The 24,722-nt window shown below is 45.8% G+C and overlaps 1 protein-coding gene across 2 annotated transcripts in view; it reads right to left on the reverse strand.

Annotated features, from left to right (window-relative positions):
* The window catches only part of CAMK1D (calcium/calmodulin dependent protein kinase ID), a 421,612-nt gene that overhangs the window by 25,217 nt on the left and 371,673 nt on the right, over nt 1-24,722 (reverse strand). For both annotated transcript variants that reach the window (XM_021696802.2, XM_021696803.2), the window contains exon 6: nt 13,856-13,931. In XM_021696802.2, the coding sequence (XP_021552477.1) occupies nt 13,856-13,931 (76 nt within the window). The remainder of the gene's footprint in view (nt 1-13,855; nt 13,932-24,722) is intronic.

Here is a 24,722-nt window from a genome sequence, read left to right on the forward strand (position 1 = left end):
TCAAACCCAAAGCTGAAATATATGCCCGAGGAAGGACTTTGCCTCGTAGGGGGATTTGCACAGAATCACAGAATTTTATTCTGTGGGGTCCCATAGTCATCCTCTGGCATTGGCCAACCCCTCACTTAGGAGGCTGGGAAAGTGGGTCCCAGTGAGATGAAGGGGTGGCCTCAACCAGAGCAAGTGGCAGGCATGGACATCTATCAGCCCAGGGCTCTGGCTTAGAGAAACAAAAGCCACTTCAGCCCCATTCTACAGAGATTTATGGAGTGCGAACGTTTAGGCCAAATGCTCATCATCTAATAGTGAAGAAGACAGGCCCTGTCCTAGCTCCTCAGAGTTCAGAGTCCAGCCATATGTGAAGAGCACAAGCAGAATGCTGACTTCTCTATAAAGGAGAAACTAAGTTGTGTGTGTCCTGTAAACTTAATAATAATAGCCACCATGTGTTGAGTATTTACTGTGTGCCAGGCACTGGGCTATGCAACTTAACAGGTTTTGTCTCATTTATGAGACATGTGTGCTTATGACATAAGCACTTCCATCTTCCATTTCCAGATGAGGGACTGCATGAGAGATGAGGCAACTTTCTCACATCAAAGGGCAGAACAGAATTTTAACTTTACTCATCCAATTCCAGAGCCAAGTTGTATTAACCTTTAATATGAACACTGCAGTCAAGTATGTTATGGCAAAGATGAGGAAATGCATACACACCCTCTTCCTAGACCTGCCTCTGAAGTCAGGGTGCATGTTTTAGTATGTGATACATGAATCAGAGCCAGGACCAAGGCTGTAAGACCCGCCAAAGAAATAAAGACCAGCTGAGTCCTTGCACTCAGAAAGTCAACACCTAACCATCTAACCCAGCCTGCCTTCTGGAAAGACAGAGGGGAGGAGACTGGCTGGGACTATTAGGGCCTGTCCATGGGAGACAGGGATTGGAGAAAAATGGACCTGAGTTTATACTGAACCAAATTCCAATAGGATCACGTCCAGTAGCCTCATTGAACTCCCATGTGGAACCTTGAAAGGACATAAAGTATAGAAATCCTTCTGTCAAACATGAAAAAGTGCTCAACATCACTCGGCATCAGGGAAATCCAAATCAAAACCTCAATGAGATACCACTTCACACCAGTCAAAATGGCTAAAATTAACAAGTCAGGAAATGACAGATGTTGGCGAGGATGCAGAGAAATCCTCGCCAACATCTGTTGGTGGGAATGCAAGCTGGTGTAGCCACTCTGGAAAACAGTATGGCGGTTCCTCAAAATAGAAATAGAAAACAGAAATAGTTGAAAATAGAGCTACCCTATGACCCAGCAATTGTACTACTGGGTATCTACCCCAAAGATACAAATGTCGTGATCTGAAGGGGCACATGCACCCCAATGTTTATGACAGCAATGTCCACAATAGCCAAACTATGGAAAGAGCCAAGATGTCCATCAACAGATGAATGGATAAAGAAGATGTGGTGTATATATACAATGGAATATTATGCAGCCATCAAAAAAACACGAACTCTTGCCATTTGCAATGACATGGATGGAACTAGAGGGTATTATGCTAAGTGAAATAAGTCAATCAGAGAAAGACAAGTATCATATGATCTCACTGATATGAAAAATTTGAGAAACAAGACAGAAGATCATAAGGGAAGGGAGGGAAAAATGAAACAAGACAAAACCAGAGAGGGAGACAAACCATAAGAGACTCTTAATCTCAGGAAACAAACTGAGGGTTGCTGGAGTGGAGGGGGGTGGGAGGGATGGGGTGGCTGGGTGATGGACACTGGGGAAGGTATATGCTATGGTGAGTGCTGTGAATTGTGTAAGACTGACGAATCACAGAACTGTACCCCTGAAACAAATAATACATTCATTATATGTTAATAAAAATATAAAAATAAATTAATTAAAAAAAAAAAAAAAGAAACCCTTCTGTCAAGACTTTGTGGAATTCTACAGGACTGGGCAGGAGATGTGCCTCACCGACCCAGAATAACTGGGAAATCAAATAACATACATAAGTGAATTTCCTAAGCACCTGATATGTGCTTAAGTGCCAAAACTTATTTTCAATATTTTAGAGTTTTGGGGTTTTTTTTGAGAGAGAGAGCGAGCACGTGTGAGGTGGGAGAGAGGCAGATGGAGAGGGAGAGAATCTTAAGCAGGCTCTATGCCCAGCACAGAGCACAACGCAGAGCTCAATCTCACGACCCTGAGATCATGACCTGAGCTGAAATCAAGAGTCGGATGATCAAATGACTGAGCACTCAGTTGCCCCAATTATTTTCAATATTTTATACAAAAAGCATTTGGGTGCAATAGCTCACATTGACAATCGAATAATCACCAGAAAAAGGCAACCCAGAATTTGCTGTTGAGTCTAATCGGATAAAAGAGCTCTGAAGGAGAATGGAGATGTGACTTTTCAAGGAAAGGCTTGCTATTGTCCTCTGAAGGCTGACTGTCACTCCGTTTTCAGAGAGGTTTCCTTCTGTGGTTTCCTCAGCCTGGGATTTTGAGAAACAAAACACAGATTCCAAATCTCAGCTCCAGCAAGTACAAGTTGAGTGACCTTGGGGAAATGACATATTCTCTTTAAGACTCAGTTTCTTCAGGGCACCTGGGTGGCTCGGTTGGGCAACTGCCTTCGGCTCAGGTCATGATCCCAGGGTCCTGGGATCGAGCCCCGCATCGGGCTCCCTGCTCGGCGGGAAGCCTGCTTCTCCCTCTCCCACTCCCCCTGCTTGTGTTACCTCTCTCGCTGTCTCTCTCTCTCTGCCAAGTAAATAAATAAAATCTTTAAAAAAAATCTAAAAAATCTAAAAATCTAAAAAAAAAAGACTCAGTTTTTCTGTGAAATGAGGATAATAGCGCCCACCTTATATAGAGAGATAATATATATAACACATACTATATAATAATATGCATTATATATAAAACACACGCATAGATGGATAGATGGATGCGGAGACATACAGATAACAGGCAGAACATACAAAAGTGCTGTCACATGCTCTGTAATCCCTTTCCCGTCCTTCAGCAGAAGCACTCAAGTGGAACGCTGCTCACCACCAAGAAGAACAACGGAAGGGGGACAGAGGAGCAGACAAACCCCAAGGGACTCAGTCCAATGGCCTCAACATGGAAATGAAGCAATATATTTTTAAACTCTGTGCAAAGTCTCAGAATCGTCCACGAATGCCCATCCCTCCTGACCTAAACTTCTAAGCTTGCTCAAGAAAGGAAGAAGAGCAATGACTGAATTTTTATGGTCCTAACGTTGTGTGCTGTGTCGTGAATATGAGGACAGGGTGTCCCAGAGACCAGCTTGTCACTTTGCTCTTTGTAGACCAGTATTTCCAATCATTTAGCCCAGGAGCCCTCGATTCCAGGAAGAGCTCAAGATCTCCTGCATATGCCTGTATTCAATGGCATATTTGTGAAGAAAGAATATTTTTATGCAATTAGACCAGGGTGCCATGGAAATGACTAAAACAACAAACCTCTATGTATATTATTGCAAACTAAGTGAGCCACATAGGGCCAACCCAGGCCCAAAGAGTCTCTGAAAAACATTCACAAAGCCAATCAGATCTGGGTGTCTCTTCCTTTGGAAATGAGAGTCTGTCTGATAAGCAACAACTCTGGGAAGGCCCCATTTACCTTTTTGTTTTGGCACTCAGTGGGTATTTACGAACGTCTGGGGCCTGTGCTAAAGAATCTGAGTTTTATCCATCTGACTCTGGATAATATGACAGACTTTAATAAAATAAAGTAAAGCTTTTTAAGCTGATAAACCTCTTGTACTTAGCTGCAAGGCCCACTTAGTGAACAAAACAGGTTTCAGCATATTATTCGGATTTATAAAATAGAATGACCAACGAGACCCGAATCATTACCAAGAAGTAATCCAATTATTTCAGCAACTATATGTTTGATTATGCACGCTCCAGAACTTTCTCCGTGCAATCTTGGAAGAGATCAGGCTGGAGAAACTAGGAATGGTTCACATATTAAAACCATGTGCAGGCTGACTTCAGCAAAGCACTACTGATGAAAATACAGTGGATAAAGGTCCCATGTCACCCCCAGAGATTTGGATCATGCCTTGAAAGCTGAGAATGAGTAAGCAGATCAGGGAAAGATCTAGGGCAGAAAGGGAACACACTTCTTGGGAAGTTTATATACAACTGGAGCTAAAGATTGGGAGCTGGGAAGAGGGGGTGGGGAGGGGACTCAGTACTTCCCCAAGCGTGAGAAATGAGTAGCATCCTCCATTTGGAGTTAAACAGTTTTAAAGGGGTGGGCTAGACAATGTAGTGTCCATAGCTGTTGCGTCGTGATCCATGGCCCCACTTCCAAGTGTCTAACTTTTTGATTGTTGCATTAGCCAGATGGAAAGCACCTTGAGGATGTCTGGGGGATTGTGCAGAGGCTCTGCACCTCCTCCTGCAGGTCAAACCCAGCCAGAGGAAGCCCAGACCAAACACCTTGTACTCTGCTCTCGCTAATGGTGGAAGGGAGAACAGGCGGGGAGGAGGATGAGCAGGGAGAGCTTCAAACAGTCGGGAGTGTTGCGTTCGGAAAAACCCAGCGAAACTTCTAGCAGCTAAAATTAGTTCTCACGAGTCACAGATTTCATCCCGAAGCCCCGAGGGGTGCAGACATCCCGTCTGGAGGTGATTAACACCAGTGCTAACTGATGATTCTGAACCCCGGGCGGATTTCCAATTTGACTTTTTGCATTGAGACTTTTTTTTCTTGGTTGTGGGGCTCTTGCTTCCTCCCTCCCAGCTTGCTTCCTCCCTCCTCCTTCTCCAGCCTCTCTCTCTCTCTCACGTTCTGATCGGTAAGCGGTTGTGATGGTGTGCAGATGAACAGCCGCGTGCATTTGGGAAATGTCTCGGTACTGCCACACCACGGGCTTCGGCCTTTGGTCGCGCTGTGCACTTGGCCTCTGCTTACTCTCTTCCAGAGCACTCTGAGGATGCCTAGACAGTGAGGCCTTGGTGCATGGCAAGGGGACCTCAGGGCCCGAGGGCTGTCCTCGGCAGGGTCTCGCCACTGCACGCCGCACTGTTGGGCGCAGTCACCTGCTTCCAGTCTGTCCTTCCGTGGGTCCTCTCACCACCTCCGCAAGCATTTCCTGCCTTGTTCCTGAAAATCAGGGCCTCTCCCCTCCCCGCCTCCATCATCTGCACCTCCTGGTCACACACCCAGCACGGAGTAAGTGGTCCAAACTCACGACTTGCCACGGCACCTCCGATGGGCTTTCTGCTTCTTCACGCCATCTACGCGCCACCTCCCTCCCGACTCTGGTCTGCCGCCTGCATACCAGATGGTAAATATGGTAAAACGTCATCAGGGCCTCTTCTGACGCTTCCATTTGCCCACTCTGGTGACAGGTGAATTAAAAATCCTGATAATTCAAAGATGATACTTTTTTCCCCACCACCGATTGTTAGACATTAGAAGGTCAAAGCTGGATCAAATCTTTCAAGTTCTATTTGAAAAATTCATTTCAGATCGAATGCTACATCTTGTCTCAAACAGAGTAAGCACATCGTATCTTCAGATAATTGGTGCTGAAGGATAAACCATCCATTTCCCTGCACGATGGCCAATATTTGAAGATAGCCTGTCCAGAGCCAGATCACCATCGCCTCTGCTGGGGAGACCTCCTCAAGGCCAGGACAGGGTTCAGGGCTCTGCCCTGGGAGCTCTCACCTCTCATTTCGGTGACAGCCGACAAGACTGGATTTTAACTGATCTGTTTACTGTCTGTCGCCTCCAGCAGACAGTCAGCACCTCCAAGACCAGTTGGTGATGAATCCATCTCTGCAACCCCATCATATCACCTGACACATATTAGGCTCAATAAATGTTCGCTAAGTGAGTGAATGTCAATCCCCTGCCTTCCATTCTCCAAGGCTACATCTCCTGAAATGTTTAGCTGATGCTAAAATGACGGTTTCCAGGAGACGATGCTGACATGAACAAAAGAGAGCAGAGGAAGTGACGTGTTCTTCCATCTGGCCTGAAGCCACTGGCCATTGAGTGTAAAGGTGATATAGGTGAGACGTTCCCTTCCTGCTTCTCCCTCCAGGTGTCCTCTCTACCCCAGGGCCTTTGAGAGACAAAGACAATGGTGGATTCACCATTGCCCCCACCACCTAAAGTGCAGAATTGCTTTATCTCGATTGCACTGCTTGTAAAATTCCCTCCCTCACCGCTGTGCACACCCCTCCACCTACTTTCTGAAACCAGAGAGTATTTGTTTGACTATGTCCTAAGGGGCTAGAGGTGTACCAACTGTCAACAGACAACCAATAAACTCTTTCTCCAGAATCAGCAGGGAGAGGGCCACGGGCCCACAAACAAAGCAGAAATGTGGCCAAGCGATACCTGTGTCTGAGATTAAAGCTAACCAAAAGGCACTTAGCCATGCACAGGATCCACTCAGCAGAGACGATGGAGGGGAGATGAGGCACCTTTCTGGAAATCCTCGGAAAGCGCCACGCTGAAATGCAGTCGGTGGAGTAAAATCAGTAAGCCTGAGAATGACAACCACCAAAGCCCGCGGCAATACAAGTGATGATACCTGAGGGATGGAAAGAGCGAGCAGGGTGGAGGCTGCTGTGCAGGGCAGGAGGCAGGAGGGGGAGGCGTGCGCACCGGCCAGCATGGGGCCACTCCGGCCAGCCCCCAGGAACAGCCGTGCCGCAGCGGGACAGAAAGACTCCCTGGTAGAGAAAAACCCTGGAGACGACTATAGGCTTTGTGAAAACACATCAGGCCATCCAGCTCTAGGGCTCTGATTTCTTGTTCGTAAAGGAAACTTCTGCTTTTAATTTGCTTTCTCGTGGAGCATTTCCTCTTTGGGGGAGAACATGTTAGTTTGATGACATGCATATCCAATTACCCGGCGGGGCACAGATCTCATGATTTAGTAAACTGACACTCCAGGTTTTTTGTTTTGTTTTGTTTTGTTTTTAATCTCTTTTGAGTCTGGCTAGTGTGAATCAATTTGCTGGGATCGTCTGAGCAAGACGAATAAACAGATTAATTTAGTTTCTGAACTTCTAAAGCCAAAGTCCAGACCATGGACCCAAGGCAGCCTAAACAAGGCAATGTGTCCCATCCCACAAAGCTTAGGAATATAACAAGATGATTGCTGCCTGCTAGCAAGGCCAGTTAATTACTCCTATTAGTGTTAACACTCCTCCTACTGATGGTAGTAACCACCATCATAATGCCCCATGCTTGGGTCTTTCCCGGGCACTAATTATGCCACATTCTCTCCTACTGGAGCTTGGGTTCATGCTCTCTCCCTGGGACATGTGTATCCATAAAGAAGCAGCTGTCAATGGTTTAAAATCATGATGACTGCCTTGGCAAGGAGCATCCTTTGTCTCCGAAAATGGACCTACCATGCAGATGAGGCATTCTTAGCGCCGCTCTCACAAAGCCTATTAGGCTGTGTATGTTGGCCAATCGATATTTACGTGACCTGGTTTTAAAGACTGAACAACATCAGAGGCCAGTCAAAAAGCAAGGGGATTATGGTAAGTACTTGGCCTGGAGGTTCTGGTAGGCAGGGAGGTCAAAGGTCACAGCACGGGTAGGGGCCTCCCCACCCACGGCAGACCCGCCCTAACCATCCAGCCTGCCCTAAGGCTCTAATGCCTAAACTTCTTAAGACCTCCGCCCAGTTCTTGCCGGCAAACATCCCCTGTGTTTCTCCATAGCGCGCTGTATCCCCGAGCATAGTTTAGGCAAGCCATCATTAACTCATCTCCTTGAAGTTTCGAGAAGAAAGGCAGCATATGTGTGATCACAAAATTCAGTCTGGTCAGTGAGATGCTGATTCTATGTCCTTGGAACTTGTGCTTTCTTGGCTGAGCCACATCTCCAGCCTGGACACCAACATGCTCTTCGGGGGTTCCAGAACACTCTGTCCTCCATCCTTCTCAGTAACTTAAGTGGTGCAGGCAAAGATGGTTTTTTTTTTTTGTTAAGTCCTGATCCCCAAAGAGAGATGCCTGACAGGATAAGGACCCATTCGATGTATTTTTAAAAATGAGTATCCCTGATAGAAAAAAAATATTTCTCCTTCCAAATGATGGATAACATAGACATGAGTGCAGAGATCAAAAGAAAAGCAATTCGTCAAGTATCTGTGCTGGCAAAATGCGGAATCTTTTGCCTGGTGTGCAGAGAGGAGGACCTTTGGTACGTGGTCTGTCACAGGCGCTTTTGCCGTGATTGGGTATCTCAGCGTGACAGGTTAATCAAGTGAAAATAATGCTGTACCCCCAAAAAACCGCAGAGGCTAACCCCTTCTCCATCCCAGGTAACACGAAGAATGGGAGTTGAGTGCGGACCCTGCGGCAGAGCTGGCTTCCCCTGTGTGCTGTCTGTGGGTCACGGCCAGCTCAGCAGCCGTGCTCTCTGGTCTCCCGGTGCAGGATGGGAGTGGGGCGTCTGGGCGCAGTGTGTCAGTGGGAAGTAGCAAGAGTCTGAGAGTGAGATCCACGAGTTCCAGCTTCTAATCCTAGTTCAACCCGGAGGCAGCCTTGTGCTGGGAACACCAACCGAGGTCACAGGCCTCTCACAGAGGCCCTGCCTGCCATTTTGGAGTCTGACCCAGTCGTTCAATCAACCTGAGACTAATCCCTGGAACAAAGCTAGTGGTGACCAGGGAACGACCACGTTTAAGCTTAACAAGTTTATACTTAAAATAGAAATAAATATAGTATTGCTTTACTTAATACTGTATTTTAACCCCGCCAAGTATTGTGTCGTATACATGATAAGGATTTGGATGTACTATGTTCAAACTATCCTCAGATATATATATATATGCCCAGATCTCTCCCCTAGACTTCTGACCTCCCCATGTACATACACTATTCCATGGATATCTCAAAGAGGTCTCAACATGCCCAAGACGAAATTCTTGATCTCCCTGATCCTCCTAAACTTGCTCCTCCACCACCCCCTAATTCTTTTTTCTTAGCCATTTACATGATTGCTTAAGCCAAAGACTTGGCCTTATACTTGAAACTTCTCTTTTATCTCCCACATCCAAAATACACCTACCACCTGACCCCCATCACTGCCTCCCTGGTAGAAGCAACTCTCACTGCTCACCTGACAGTGCCTCTCAAGGGTCTCCACCCTCCACTGCTGCCCTGTCCAACCCCTGTTCACAGAGTAGCCGGAATAGGAATAATCCTCGAGTGAAAATCAGGTCAGTGCACACCTCAGGCCCAAATCCTTCTTTGGCTTCCCATTAACCTCTGTTAAACCAAACTTTCTGCCAAGTCTCTCCTTCCCCAGGCTCTTGCCTACCTCTTGGCATATAACTTTTCTGATATCCTGTCTTGACACCATACTGTAACCATGCTGGCCTTTCGGATATTGCCCTACCTGTGGGCTGGGGCAGACACGTTCTTTACCTACTGCAAATCTGCTTCCTGCTTTTTCTTCCCCAGCACAACTGTGATTTGCCCCTCCTCCACATGGTCACCTGCTTCATTCGGCCAGCTGTAATCATCCCATTCTCTCTTCCAGGACCGCTTTAGAAATGAGCGTGGGTGGCATTTCTGGCCAAGGAGACATGAGGGAACGTTGGCTGAGGGACTTCCGGGGAAGACAGTCTAGCCCTTACAGGTACACGGGGCTAAACATCCCCTCTTCTTCCACCAGCTGGTGCTGTGTCTGTCCCCGAGGCCTGCAGCTATGATGGCCATCATGTTTGGTTGAGGAGGGTGCAAGGAAAAACCAATGCACTGAGGATGGCAGAGAGCAAGGGTGGATATAACCTGGGAATGAGGATCTGACTTAGGCACTCATGGGGCTTTCCCACCTATGCACTTGTTATTGTGTGAGGTATGACTTTTTTTTAAATGCTTATGCCAGTTGGGCCTGGTTTGTCCCTTACCTGCAGCTGAAAGCATCCTCTGCTCACACTATTCACTCTGCCTGGAATACTTCCTCCTCACGCTTTATCTGCCTAACCTACTCATCATTTAGGTTTTGTTTTATTAGGTCCTCTGCTCAGAGAAGGCTTCCCTAGCCACCCGCTAGAAATAGGTAACCTCTGTTCCACTTTGCCAGAGCCCCTCATCCTCTTCCTTCAAAGCACTTTGCACATTTAAAATTCCATGTTCATTTATGAGGTTTCTTTGAATGCCTGTCTCTTTCACAAGACTGTGAGCCAGCTTCACAAACACAGGGGCTGTGTATGTGTTGTTGAGCATTCATTCCCAGTATCGAGCATAGTGACAGGTGCATGGTACATATTCTGTAAACATTTGCAGAAAGAAATAAACACAAGCTGGATATAACATGGAAAGAAAGGTCCTCTCTTCTCTCAGCGACGTGGCCATGTCTGCATGTGAGGGCATAAGATGTTAGCACAAAGAGCTGGACTGGAAGTCAGAGTGGGGCTTGGGTTCAAATGTCGATTCTGATACCAAGTTATATTATGTAGTCTCCCTAAGTTTTATCTTCTCTCAGTGGGTTTAATAAAAACTGCATCTATCTTGTAGGATTACAGGGAGGGTGAAGGGAGATAAAATTTGTGACCATATTTATATTCTTGCACTGTTCTAAAGATGTTTGACGTCAGCATTATTATAAAGTAGGTGCTATGTCCATCCTGAAATGTCCATGTTTTAAGGGGATTCCACTGTAATACTTCTATTAAGCACAGCACAACCAAACCATTTCCTATGGACTGAAGAGTATCCCCCTCAAATTCATAGGTTGAAACCCTAACCCCCAATGTGATGGTGTTTGGAAATGGGCCTTTGAGAGGCAATTAGGTTCAGATGAGGTCATGAGGATGGGGCCTCCATACTGGGATCAGTGCCTTTATAAGAAGAGACACCAGAGAACATGCATGTTCCCCTTCTGCCTTGCGAGGACACAAGAAGGTGGCGGTCTGCGAGGTGGGGAGAAGGTCCTTACCAGGAATTGAATCAGCAGGCACCTAGATCTTGAACTTCCCAAACTTCTGAACTGTAAGAAACAAATCTGCTGATTGAGTCATCTGGTCTACCATATTTTGTTCTAGCAGCCAGAATGTCTAAGATACCAATGCTTATCTCAGTAAAGCCATCTGCACCTCCTCATAGCTGTGCAGATAGATACCCTACCCCAGTGCCAAGACTTCAGGGAGACAATTACATATACAGTTATATATACAAAGGGAATCTATCGACATTGGTGCAGACCAGAGCGGTGGTTCAGGATTCAGAACAGATGTGAAGGAACAAGCAAGCAGAAGCCCAGATGAAGGGGCACTTTTTGCCTAGCCCCAGATTTCTCTAGATGATACCAGCTTTGGTCCTCTACAGGAAGGACAGTGGCTTGTCATTCATTTCTTTAAATCTTCCATGTCAAGTTTGGCAAGGTAGGATCTCTGACAAGAATTTCCACTGGGGTTTTAAGGAGCCAGAGTGAAGAACACATGGCCTGTGTCTGCTTTCGGCTTACCCAGGAAGCTCCCTAACGAGGTATGCAGAAGTGTGTGTGTGTGTGTGTGTGTGTGTGCATGTGAAATTATTAGGGGAAAGGGTCCACAGCTTTCACCAGATTCTCAAAGGGTCTGTAACTACCCCCTCCCCACGAAAAAGGATGAAACTACCTTAGAAAACAGTTCACGTGCTTTGAAAGTGAAAGCGCTCTGTATGCAATATGCTAGTTTTATAGCTCAGACGAACCTGGCCTTTACCTATTTCCATAAGTGGGAGCCATAGGGGCCAAGGACATTATAATGGATAAATCCTGTGATAATGGCAGGCATCTACAGGAGCTGTCAACTAAATCCACACTAAACTACAAAAGCTGCCCAGTTGAATGTATGCTGTAGAAAGACTGCTTGCCTTCCAGATAATGAGACAAAGCCAACACAGGGGGGATGTTTCCAGCAGTCCCTGAGGATGCCACATACTGTCAGACCTTTCTCTGATCACAATCCCCCATAGTCTTTCATTGTGTGTATCGGGCTCTATCTGCTAGAAAGCCTTCCCTTCCTTGGGGAGAAATTCATTTCCTATCAATTACAGATACCAGTTGGCCCAAACCCACTCTAGGAATATGCTCCATAGTAAGCGTTTGAAAGTATCACTGCAGAAAGAAATTGTAATTAAAAAATAACTTGACAGTGGACTTAAGCAAAATAGAAAATAATAATAAAACCCAAAATTGATCACTCTTAATTAACTGTGACAACACTATGCCTGTGATAGCATTTCCTGGGTTGTATAAATGAGGTACCTGAGAAGAAATGAGGAATCTAAAAGCTCAGTTTTGGTTTTCATCAAATTTTTTCTCATTTTGATTTCTTTTGGCAATGTCCTAATACTTTTATAGTGGTTTGTGTCCCCAGGAAATCCAAGGTGGCACATGAGAAAATGCTCAACATCGTTAGCCATAAGAGAAACATTGCAGTATTATTTATAATAGCCAAGACATGGAAGCAACCCATGTGTCCATTGACAGACAGACAGACAGACAGACACACACACACACACACACACACACACACACACACACACAGAGGAATATTACTCAGCCATAAAAAAGGATGAGATCTTGTCATTTGCAATAACATGGATTGACATAGAGAGTATTATGCTAAGTGAATTAAGTCAGACCGAGAAAGACAAATACTATAAGATTTCACTCATATGTGGAATCTAAAAAACAAAACAAATACATACATAAACAAATAAAAAGCAGAATCAGACCTATAAACACAGAGAACAAACTGATGGTTGCCAGAGGGAAGGGGGTTGGAGGATGAGCCAAATGGGTGAAGGGGAGAGGGAGGTCCAGGCTTCTAGCGATGGAAAGACTAAGTCATGGGGATGAAAGGTACAGCACGGGGAATATGGTCAATGATACTGTAATAGCCTTGTAAGGTGACAGAGGGCAGCTACACTTTTGAGCACAGCGTAAGCTATAGAGTTCAAATCACTATGTTGTACATCCGAAACTAATGTTAACACTGTGTGTCAACTCTACTCAAACAAGCACACTACAAATAAATTTTAAAAACGAGGAAGCAAATCACACCCACAATGAAAGCACTTCATACCGATCAGGACAGCTATTATAAAACATGGGAAATCAGTGTTGGGAGGGGTGTGGAGAAACTGGAACCCTTGCGCATTGTTGTCAGGAACGTAAAGCGAGGGTGCTGCTTTGCAACACAGTGTGGAGATTCCTCAAAAAGTTAAACGGAAGTACCATATGATCCAGCAATCCCGCTTCCGGTATACCCCTAAAGGCAGACATTTGTACAGCTGTGCTCATAATAGCATTATGCACAATAGCCACGAAGTGGAAACCACCCACTGTCCATTGATGGATAAATGGAAAAACACAGTGTATTATATGCATATAATGGACAATTATTCAGGCTTAAAAAGAAGAAAATTCTGACACCTGCTACAACATGGGTGAATCTTGAGGACATTATGATAAATGAAAAAGCCAGCCACGAAAGGCCAAATACTGGATGATCCCACTGACACAAGGAATCAAGAGTAGTCAAATGCACAGAGACAGAAAGTAGGAGGGTGGCTGCCAGGGACTTCAGGGAGTTAGTGTTTAATGGGGACAGAGCTGTCCTTTGGGAAGATGAGAAAGTTCCGGAGATGGCTGGTGGTGATAGTTGCCCAACACTGTGAATGTACCTGATGCCACTGAGCAGTACATTAAAAAAATGGTAAAAGTGGTAAATTTTGTGTTATGTATATTTTTCCACAATAAAAAAGGAAAAAGAAAGAAAGAAAAAACCAGCCAAGGTGGCAAGCAATACTTACAAGATATAGGCAATCACCCCGATGGACCAGCAGTCAACAGCTTTGCTGTATGGTTTCTGGGCCAGGACCTCAGGAGCTGTGAAGTGATAAAGGAGAGACACAAGCCTGACTATTTAAACGCCCGAGACATAAAACATTTTTTAGATTTTTCTTCTCTTTTTCTGTCTGCCCCCCAGGCTGAGCTTTCTGTGATTCTAAAAACTGGGTAGAGATATAGAAATTATTTTATGTGTTGGTTTTTCTAGCTAGAAAATCATGAGAGCATTGTGTGTGTGTGTGCGTGTGTGTAATGAGATTAACAAAAAAGTTCAACTAATCAATCTATCAATGAATTGGAATAGGGTGACTATTTCATGTCAGTGCTGTGCTAGGTACCGCAGCTCAGACGAGACTGAGAGACAGGTACACTCCACTTGGAGCCTGGGGTATGACTTCACCTAAAATTAATTCAGGGAAGCATTTCTGGCCCCTGGGGTAGGGCCCTCCTGGGTGCCATGGGGGCATGAAAGTGAACCCTCCTCCTAATACCTTCATGGAGCTCACAATCCAGGGGAGGTGAGACCTGAAATCTGGTCCCTGGGAAACTACCTTAGGCCTGCTCTCAGCTCACTCTCGAAGGTTTTGGGCAGGTGTTTCTCATTCATGAAACAGCAAAAACACTCCTTAATTCCAATTCCTCGGTTCTAATCCAAGAGTCCTCCAGCCTGGGGGTCTCAGCTTATTTTGTCCTATTCTTGCACTTTCTGTTCCTGGCCTTGTGGCTTGAGCCCCGGGTTGGATACCCACTCCCAGTGTCTCCCAACTGGCAGTGGCTGCCATATGTATTTGTGCAAAGACTAAATAAATATAAGAAAAACAGTGCATCTTCACAAGCAAAATCTCCTTTTCACCCAAATATACTTGACGGACATGTCTTTAGCATAGACTTTCCAGAAAACTTAAGAGAGTAGACAAAGTAAAACTAGCTGTCTGCTGGATTGTGTGTTCTATGGCTTTGGGATGCATTAACTCACTTACCCTGACTGGCCTTGAGGGGAAGAGCTTAATTATCATTATCATGATCACTCTCAAGTCACAGGTGAGGACCCAGAGGGACTGACAGTTCCAGGAACCTGCCCAAAGTGATCCACTGAGAAACTGGTCTCTAAACCAACTCCCTGTCGTGACCTGGGTCATTCATAAATGTTTTCTACTATAACCCTTTCAGCAACCCTCATGATGATCATTCTCTGCACCTGATCTAAGGGAAATGAGCCTCAGAGAAGTTCTCTTTCTGATGCCACCCAGTAGATAAGGACCAGCTGGGATTTGAACCAGGTCGATCTCACCCTCGTCCCAGTTCCATCCATTGAAATATATTTACGGTTAAAGTGAGTGCTTCTTTAGTCTGTAAGAAAAGTCCCGTTGCAGGAAAACTAACAGGAAAATCCTCTCTTATGTTTGTTACGATAAATTTTCCTAAGTAGGACTGGGGACTATACAAACTTTTGTTGAAAGTTTCTGTTTATGATGGTAAGAAATACAATCCACAGATAACCCCCAAATCTACTTTCCGATTTCAGCCCCCATTCCTCCACACTTGAATTAGACTTTATTTTTGTCTTTTTTATCAAGAGCAAAATAAATACATATGTCCTTTCTTTGCTTCGTTCACCCTCAGTGCAATAGCGAAAGGAGAAACAGAACTATGAAGCTAGGGAACTCACAAATCAGAGAAGTGGCCCTTGGATAATTGGGAGCTGGCCACATCGATACTTCCATTTCCCTATAACTGCTAAGAGCATATTTCTCAGACACTTCTATTATGGCAACTGACAAAAGGGAGCCGTTTACCACAGTAAATGTCTTGCTGATTTAGGAGGTATGCTCTCTCCGTGCTGATGTTCTGGTCTGAGCAGCCACAAGGGCACAGATGGTGGGAGGTGACTGCATTCTGTAAGGAGCTTATTTCTGAGCCTCCAGAGCCATCCGTGTGCCCTGACGGAAAGTTCAGGGAGGCACAGATGGCTCATCGGCGACGTCTGACCCGGTGTCACTTCCCAACAGGATAGATGGCAGATATCCTGAGCACAGAGCCAGGCTGGTGGGCAGGAGCCCTGGCTTCCATGTCATGGGATCTGCTGGACTCCTTAGGGAGATGGCAAGCTAGCCAGGCTCAGCCACTCCAGGGCATCAACTGTCAAACAGTGGTGCAGGGGCAGCCAGAGTTCAGTGAGGGATTTGGTGCACAAGCTCATGTCACGTACCAGGTGTGACACGGGTGACAGACATGGGGAAGGAGCCCTGAAAAGGAAGAGGTCGGCACCTCCAACAGCTGATTCCAAAGTTTATAAGCAAAGACTGAGCCGATCCCCTGAGCCATGATGTGTAGAGGGGTAAGACTCACGGCCCCTGCAAAGCAGGTTTCACTCCGAGGAGGAGCTGATACTGTATTATTTGGAGCTCCCCAGACTCAGCTATCCAGCACTCTGGGCATGAGAGGGAGGGCTCCTTAAAAAAACATCCTCTTCCTCCTTCTCTTCCCCCTCTCCCTCCTTCCCTGCCTTTTAGAAAGAGGGAAATTCTGGCCACCATCCCTCATTCAGAAAAAAAAAGAATAAAGAACGCGGGGTCCCTCCAGAAGTCTGTATGCCCAGGGGCTCGTGCACACTCAGCATCTCCCCTTCTGGCTGGCAGAGCGACCCGCGTTCTGGAGAACCGTGCAAGGCCCTGCGTGCACTTGAAAAGCAAGTGGCTGATTTTTATGCAGTGTGGAACTGGGATGTTGCTTGTGATGTTTAGACTCTTGAAGCCACAGATGACACATATAATTTTTAAAATATTAGATTTTGTTTAAGTGGTAAAGTTTATAACATCAAATTTTTTGTTTTTGTTTTTTTTTGTTTTTTTTTTAAGGTATCTGGATCTTTCTCAGATGCTTCTAGTCTCGCAATTGACAAAAGGGAGCTGCTGACAGAAGGATGACAGGATCAGTAGCTTGGGTGTTAGTGGGAAAATTTCTAAACGATTAACAAGCAAACATCGAGGTAGCAATACTGGGGGTAGAAGTCTATGTACTTGTGCCAAACATTTCTTGTTCTTTCTGGTGTTGTGTCTTATCTAGGTTCTGTCAACAACAGCACAATAAACATTTTTTAACCAATTGCTGACAGGTGAACCACTGGCCTTCTGGTGAGATTCTTCACTGCACTTGAAACAAATGGAGAGAGTAAAGTCCTTGGATGTGTAATGTAACAATAAAAAAGAGAAAGCGGACTGATCTGGGAAAGGATATTCTCACCAACCAAAAATATTTTTAAAAATTGTATCATGGCAACACACACTAATGGCCTTAATTCCAATTCCACTCTTGATTTGATTCTTGAAACCAAATGTACTCAGGGCACCTGGGTGGCACAGTCGGTTAAGCACCCGACTCTGGATTTCAGCTCAGGGCATGATCTCAGGGTCATGAGACCGAGCCCCGCATCGGGCTCAATGCTTCGCTCGGAGTCTGCTTGAGATTCCCTCCCTCTCCCGCTGGGTAAATAAATAAATAAATAAATAAACAAAATCTTAAAAAAAACAACAAATGTTCTCTGGGACATTGTTTGAACAAGCCTACTATATCCCTTTAGCTACTTTTCATCTCGTAGTGATTCTTGGAAAGCATCAATTCTCAGGCAATATTCAGAACCCTCCTGACAATCTGCTATGGCGAGCAAATCATGCTGAATCCCTGGGATCTGCTGGCATATTTTCTTTCCTGTTCTCCTCTGGGTCCTGCAGTTGGCTCCCCTTGTTTGGCCAACCTGTTGAATTCTCCTGGTTTTTGGCCCACCTCCTACACTCTCCCAGATCCTTTCAGCCTGCAGCCGGTGCTCTGTGAGAGTCTACCTCTGGCTCTGATCACTTGAGAGACCAAGTGCCACTTTGAGAACCAGCCATGCTCCCTCGTATTACGTTATTAATCTTTTTATTACTTTATTAATCTTATACCATATAATCCTTGGCAAGAATTCGGCTGTAATTCTAAAAAGTCACAGCAACCAATTTACAAACTCTCAGACAACAAATGAGCTTCCAGGCAGAGGAGGCCCCAAGCACAGCCGACCAGGGGCCTTGCAAAGTGGGAAGGGTTCTCCGAGCCATGCCCACCACAAATCCACTACTGTCAGATGCCAAAGAACATCCGACAGAGAAACGATTTTCTCTTCTGACTGTACCCAGTGCAACTCACGCATTTCACGTGTAGTGGGAGGGTGACAGTGAATCTCACCACCCCCACACCTCCTCATAGAGGGAGGCTTTGAACTGAAATAACTTATTTTTTTTAAGATTTTATTTATTTATTTGACAGAGAGATAGAGAGAGCACAGTAGGCAGAGGGGCAGGCAGAGGGAGAGGGAGAAGCAGGCTCCCCACCGAGCAGGGAGCCCAATGCGGGGCTCGATCTCAGGACTCTGGGATCATGACCTGAGCTGAAGACAGACGCTTAACCGACTGAGCCACCCAGGCGCCCCTAAACTGAAATAACTGAATTGGAACTATTGACACTTGACAAAAAGAGCTGTCATGAAAACACCGCAGCCTGTTTGTGATGCCATCAGCCCCCAGGTAGAGCAGGACAGGGCTTTGTCTCCTGGTACAACCTAGACTGAAGGAAAGGACTTGAGGCAAGAGGACCCTTGCATTCCTCCAGCTCATCTGAAGTCCCGGTCCCTGGAGGCTGTCAGGGGCTGTCAGGGGAACAGAGCCCCCCGGAGGTGCTGAAAAGGACATGCGCAAGATGGGTAGTGGTTGAGTGGGAGCAGCTCTGCCTGGGTGACACGTGTTGGGTTCCCAGGTCCACTCACCCAAATCCCATAGCACGCAAGCCTCCCGGATGCCCTACCGGACCTTCTGCATCTCTTCCCCGCTGCGTGAATCACACTGTCAAATACCAGGCTTCATGCCCCCTGACCATAAGCACATCGCTTGGGTCTGTATTTTTAGGGCTTAGCATAGTCTGTGTGGTTAACAAATGGCTATTCCTGACATGAATTTGGGGGATAAAAACAGGCAGAATTAGCCTTAAGTCTCTGCATGTGGCCGATTGTCATGCGTGCCGCTCTCCTTGTAAAACTTTTCTTCAAAGGGATTTCAGAATTACTACTTTTCGGTCTCAAGGGCAGAAAAGATATTCTATCAAGTGATCTCTCAGAACTTCCTTTCCAGCCGGATCTTGGGGTTAACAATTCCGTGCTCTTTGCCATCCCTGACAGAAACAGCATCCCACTGGCTGGTTTCGTTTACTCCAGCAAACAGAAGTTCTGATACCATGTAAAGGATGCAGCTTTAGCAAAGCATCCCCGAGCTACTAGAGATATCTTCGGACCGACAGATGTGGTCCTCTTTTCTGAGGCTTTTCTCATGCTTTTTAATGAAACAGTTGGTTCAAAATGTAAAATAATCGAATTTACTGCTGGGAGACTTGCTACCAACCCACTGGAAAATTCCACTGGGTGGGAAACGTCCTACAACCCGAGCTGTTTTATTTTGGTTGAGAGCAAGGGTTCCTGGTAAAGGGAAGGACTCCAGAGGTTTCAAAAAGGAAGGAAAAAAAATTCAGAAAGCTTTCATCTTGTTTTTAAAACAATTAAATTGCCCATATTCCTTACTGAAAGAGAAGAGAAGGGCCTAACCAAGTCTAACTGGAAGCGGGAAGAGGGGCTGTCTATTGGCGTGGGGGTGATACTCAATCCCCAGGCTCTAAAAAAACAGAAAAGGAATTTTCCCTTTTCCTGCGCTCTCAGGGATGTGCTGAAGAGCACTTTCTGCAGAGAGAGGAGGAGACGGAGACTAGCTCACCCTGTTACCAAGTTCATGTCCTTCAGTAAAAGAAATCTGGGATCCCCCACTTATTACACCTGTGGACTCGGGCGAGTCATTTGATCTCTTTAAGCCTCCAGTTTGTTCATCTGTAAAATGGGAACATTCACAGAGCCCACCCTTTAGGACTGTAATGAGGCTTCATGAAAATAATAAACATAATAAGTTACAGAGAGAGCTAATAGTAGTTCATTATGTAAGGATGAAGGGTTGAGAGAACTACAGGAACAAAAAGAGAACAGAGGGTTTATTATTTTTTAGAATTAAGGATGGACGACAGATCCTTGATGTCGTTTAGTACTTTGCCTTGATTCTAGCTTTACATAATGGAAATGATTCGTAAATGGAGATTTCCACCCTTTGCATTAGAACCTTCAGAAATCAGACCTGAACTGGGCCCACAAGTGATGGAAGGGCACGACTGAGGACGTGAATCTTTGAGTTGGAGGGAGCCTTCAAACTCCCTATACCAACCTCCTATCCAGTTGGTCCCTCTGTCCATTGAGTTACGGATCCTTTTGTTCACTTATTCACCAACATACTTCTACAGTCCCCTCTCGGTCCAGGCACAGTTCTAGAGACTGCATCCCAGGAACTGCCCATTCATCATTGCTGGCAGCGCCACGGGCGTGAGAACAGTCTGTCATGGCTGCAAGGTGCAATGCCCAGCTGCAGCCGATTCTTCATTTCATTGGTCCCAATTATAATTCCTTCTAAAGGGAGGTTAGAAAAATTTGTTCTAGGATAAAGAAGATGTGGTATATATATATGATGGAATATTATGCAGCCATCAAAAGGAATGAGATCTTGCCATTGGCAACAATGTGGATGGAACTGGAGGGTGTTATGCTGAGCGAAATAAGTCAATCAGAGAAAGACATGTATCATATGACCTCACTGATATGAGGAATTCTTAATCTCAGGAAACAAACTGAGGGTTGCTGGAGTGGGGGGTGGGGTGGGAGGGATGGGGTGGCTGGCTGATAGACATTGGGGAGGGTATGTGCTATGGTGAGCGCTGTGAAGTGTGCAAGACTGTTGAATCACAGATCTGTTCCTCTGAAACAAATAATACATTATATGTTAAGAAAAAAAAAAGAAGATAGCAGGAGGGGAAGAATGAAGGGGGGGAAATCGGAGGGGGAGACGAACCATGAGAGACGATGGACTCTGAAAAACAAACTGAGGGTTCTAGAGGGGAGGGGAGTGGGAGGATGGGTTAGCCTGGTGATGGGTATTAAAGAGGGCACATTCTGCATGGAGCACTGGGTGTTATGCACAAACAATGAATCATGGAACACTACATCAAAAACTAATGATGTAATGTATGGTGATTAACATAACAATAAAAAATTTAAAAAAAATTTGTTCCAGAAGACTACTTATAAATATGAATGTATCCTGATTTTTTCCCTAATTCTTTGGAGTTTGCAAAACTCCTGTGTATCTCAGAGAATTTGTTAACTTTCTGTGCCTCAGTTTCCTGTCTTGAAGGGCATCTGCTACTTCATCCTGAAGTTATGTCTTTGTGGTAAAGAATCTGAGCTCAAGTGAAGCGTTGCCTGGGACCCTTCGTGTCAAGGAATACGGTTAGGGATTTGTGTCTAATCCAGCCCCAAAGAGTCAGTGACAACATGTGTCCAAGAAGTGGCAAGAAGGATTTCTTGCAAACACTGAGAGAGAAACAGGACATTTCTACCCAGGGGCTGCCTGTCCAGGGCTGATGAATAAAATTCTACAGATCAAGGGAAATAAAATTCAGGCATCCATTTCAGGTGGAATTTGGCTTTAGGAAGAACCGATTACAATGAGGGGCAGGACCAACGGCACTGAGTCAGAACCGTTTCTGTCGGCGGAACGACCAGCAGCAGGGGGATTAAAAAAGAAAAATTCCGGATAACGAGGGGCTTTACTGTGAGTGCCCTCATAAATGGTGTTGCCCCACCGAGGTTTAGAGTACTGCCATCTGGGTGGCTGGCACATAAAAATACAGCTGAAATACAGACTCATTCTTTGCCTGTGGTTTGCCTTCCACCCAAAGTCCCGGCAGGTCAGACAAGTGTTCTTGGATCCCCTCTGTCCTTCTGCCAATACAAGTTCCTTTGCACTTTCTCGTCCTTCCCTTAGAGTTGCAATTGACTAAAACTGCATCACAAAACAGCAGCTTGCTCTGATTTTCCTGGTAGCCTCTTGAATGTTACCACAGGCATGAAAAGTCCCCTCGAAAGCATAGGCCCGGTTTGTAATTACCGTTCCGATTGGAGCTGGATTACCATTCAAATGCTGCCAAAGCCAGAATGTGGCCGGTGGGAGGGGGTGGGGTGAGGCTGAGGACTGGGAAGGGAGTGGAAAATGGGAAGGCAGCTGGTGTTTGAAAATGTGGGAGAGACCTGGAATTCGGTGGGAGGGAGGAGGGCAAGTGTTCTGAGTGAGGCAATTCAGAGCAACGTGGCAAGAAATAAGACTGTGATGTGCTCCTTTAGAGGTGGTCCCAAGATCCAGGCTCTGCCCTCCGGGGTTCGTGACGGCAACGGGATGGCACCTTCACTACTTCTGAAATCTGACAAGCTCTGCGTCAAGATTGAGAGGACCTTTACAGGCATTCTGGTGTTTGGGGTTTTGATCATTAAAAGAAAAAAAAAAAAACAACCCAGTAAGTTCCAAAACGGCACAGGGCCTCTTTTCCTCCTTGCCAGTTTGGAAACTATGACTCTCTGTCCCAATGTGATGTAGAGAGGAACCATCCAGAAATTGCAGAAGGGCACAGAGTGAAGAGTGAGGTAGGGGGACTGGACACGTGGAGTGGGGGCTCCTCCAAGGCATGGCTGGGTGAGCTCTGCCCACGTGCTGACAAGGAGCTTCTGTCCCCATCAGGCTAATCGAAGGAGCAGTCTTCCCACTCAAGGGGCCCTGTTCTCTCTAACAGATGGGGTCTGGCTGCCGCACCCGGGGCGACGAAACGCTCGCTGCTGGTTGTCACTGACTAGCCGCTGAGAGAGAAGGAAAGAGAAAATTCTTATCTGGGTCCTCTGCCTACCCGTCTGCGCCCTGCATGGCCATTTACGAGTTCTATAAACCCCGTTTCAACACCAACGGTCTAAGAGGATGAGAATGACGTGATGCTCATAGCCATATACTAAAATGGGATGTTTAAGGGAGTAAATAAAAAAATCAAGCTCTGTGGGACAAATGGCCACACAGAAGAGTAAGGACGAAGCGCTAGGGCCAGAGGGCCCACGGGGAAAGATGAGAGGAATCACCGTGACAGGTTGCCGACGAGGACAAAAATGGGTGATGGTAACTTACTCTCTTTTTTTCTTATCTGGTCTGAGGGAAGATGGGAAAAAATGGTGTCAGTATTCTCGACACATGGATATTTATAGATTTAAAGGAGTCACGTGTCTCTAGAAATATATGATACGGCAGAACCAGAAAAAAATCAGAGAATTTTTCCTGTTAATCCCTCCAAGAAACTGAGAACCCAAGAGTTTAATGAAGGGCTCAGGCCTCCCACCTGTCTAACCAACGGCGGAGATATGCAGGCTACTTGTCCTAGTGCTGTGACTGGTAACAGCTAGGGGCTGGGTGGCTTGGAGAACAGAGGTCCTCATCCCAACACCACACTGGCTGCAAAGACTACTTTCCAAGATCTCATCAGAGCCACAAGTCCCAAATCAAGCTCGAAGAACGCCACGGTCTCATGAATTAAGGGCATTCCTCTAACTGTTAAAAAAATATGCCAAGAATGTTGACCAACCTTTCTTCATTTCCATTTACAAGAAACACGATGAAACTTGTTTCAACTCTTTTAGCCCAAGCTAGACCAAAGAGTTGTGTGGGCAGCACTACAAGTAAGTTATGGAAGGAAACCAGAAGGACTCCTTTTCCCGAAGCTTTAGTAACATGACAATCAGCCACCACGTGAAGAACCATGGTGTGGTTGTGCTGATAAACACAGCCGTGGACCAGGTGTAAGCGTGCCTTCCTATTTTTGAGCAACATCCCACAATGAAACAGTGTGGTTGCTGGTGTAGACTCCAGACGAAGGACTGTGCACTGTGGTGGATCATCAGCCAGTAGGGCTCGATGAAAAAGGAAAGTCTTATTTAGCTCAGAAACATCACGAAGCAATTCGAGTCTCTGCCACCCTGCCTTCCTGCCCCTTCTAAAGAGAAGTTTGGGATTCCTGAGTCACCCTGCTAGCAAGAGAACACATGCTTGCCTTCCTCTGGCAAGGCACTCTGTCATTTAATCTATAGACCATGGTTTGAAGGTCTTCTAAACTGCTTAATTTTCTTTCTGAAATCAGGAGAACGAGACCCACAGAATTGGAGAAATCACATTAGTGCACAAACAGCAACATCAAGAAATAGAACAACAGGCTTTCCTCTACCAAGAGGAGTTGACGTGTCATCTTTAGTTTATCAATGACATGACTAGAATGGGTGCTTTCTGTGACTGCCTGCTTCTATTTAGTGATTCAAGAGAGACCATTTGGATATTTTAATTAACGTAGCAGAGCAAGCAACGTAAGTAACTTACTAACTTTCTTAGCTCTGACTTTCCCCTTATTGGTGACACCAAGGGGAGTGTTACACCTGGCTCAATTACATGGATTCCAAATCTAGGTCAATACCGTCCTGACTGCCACCATGTTACCCTGAGAAGCTGATTGCCACCAGAGAGCCCCATCCTTTCTTCTAAGTTATCCCCAAGTACTTGTTTATGCGAGCCCCCTCTTTGAGCCAAATGAGTCTGTTCATTTCTTCCACACCCGACAAAAAGTAGTTTGGGACTCTGGGCCTTTGTTCTCCTGCTTATACTCTCCCCATCTTGGCCCAGAATTCTACTCTTCCTTCAAATCACGCCTCTCCCACGAGTTTTTCCCTGGTCATTCCAGTCCTTGCTGATCCCTCTCTCACCTGTATTTGTCATGTTGCTTCTGAAATACAGCAAACACGCTGCCTTATATGGGTCTGTATCACCCACCAGCCAGACTCCACTGGAGGGGCCCTAG

The sequence above is a fragment of the Neomonachus schauinslandi genome, chromosome 5, assembly GCF_002201575.2.
Source record: "Neomonachus schauinslandi chromosome 5, ASM220157v2, whole genome shotgun sequence".
In the NCBI taxonomy this organism is placed as follows: domain Eukaryota; kingdom Metazoa; phylum Chordata; class Mammalia; order Carnivora; family Phocidae; genus Neomonachus; species Neomonachus schauinslandi.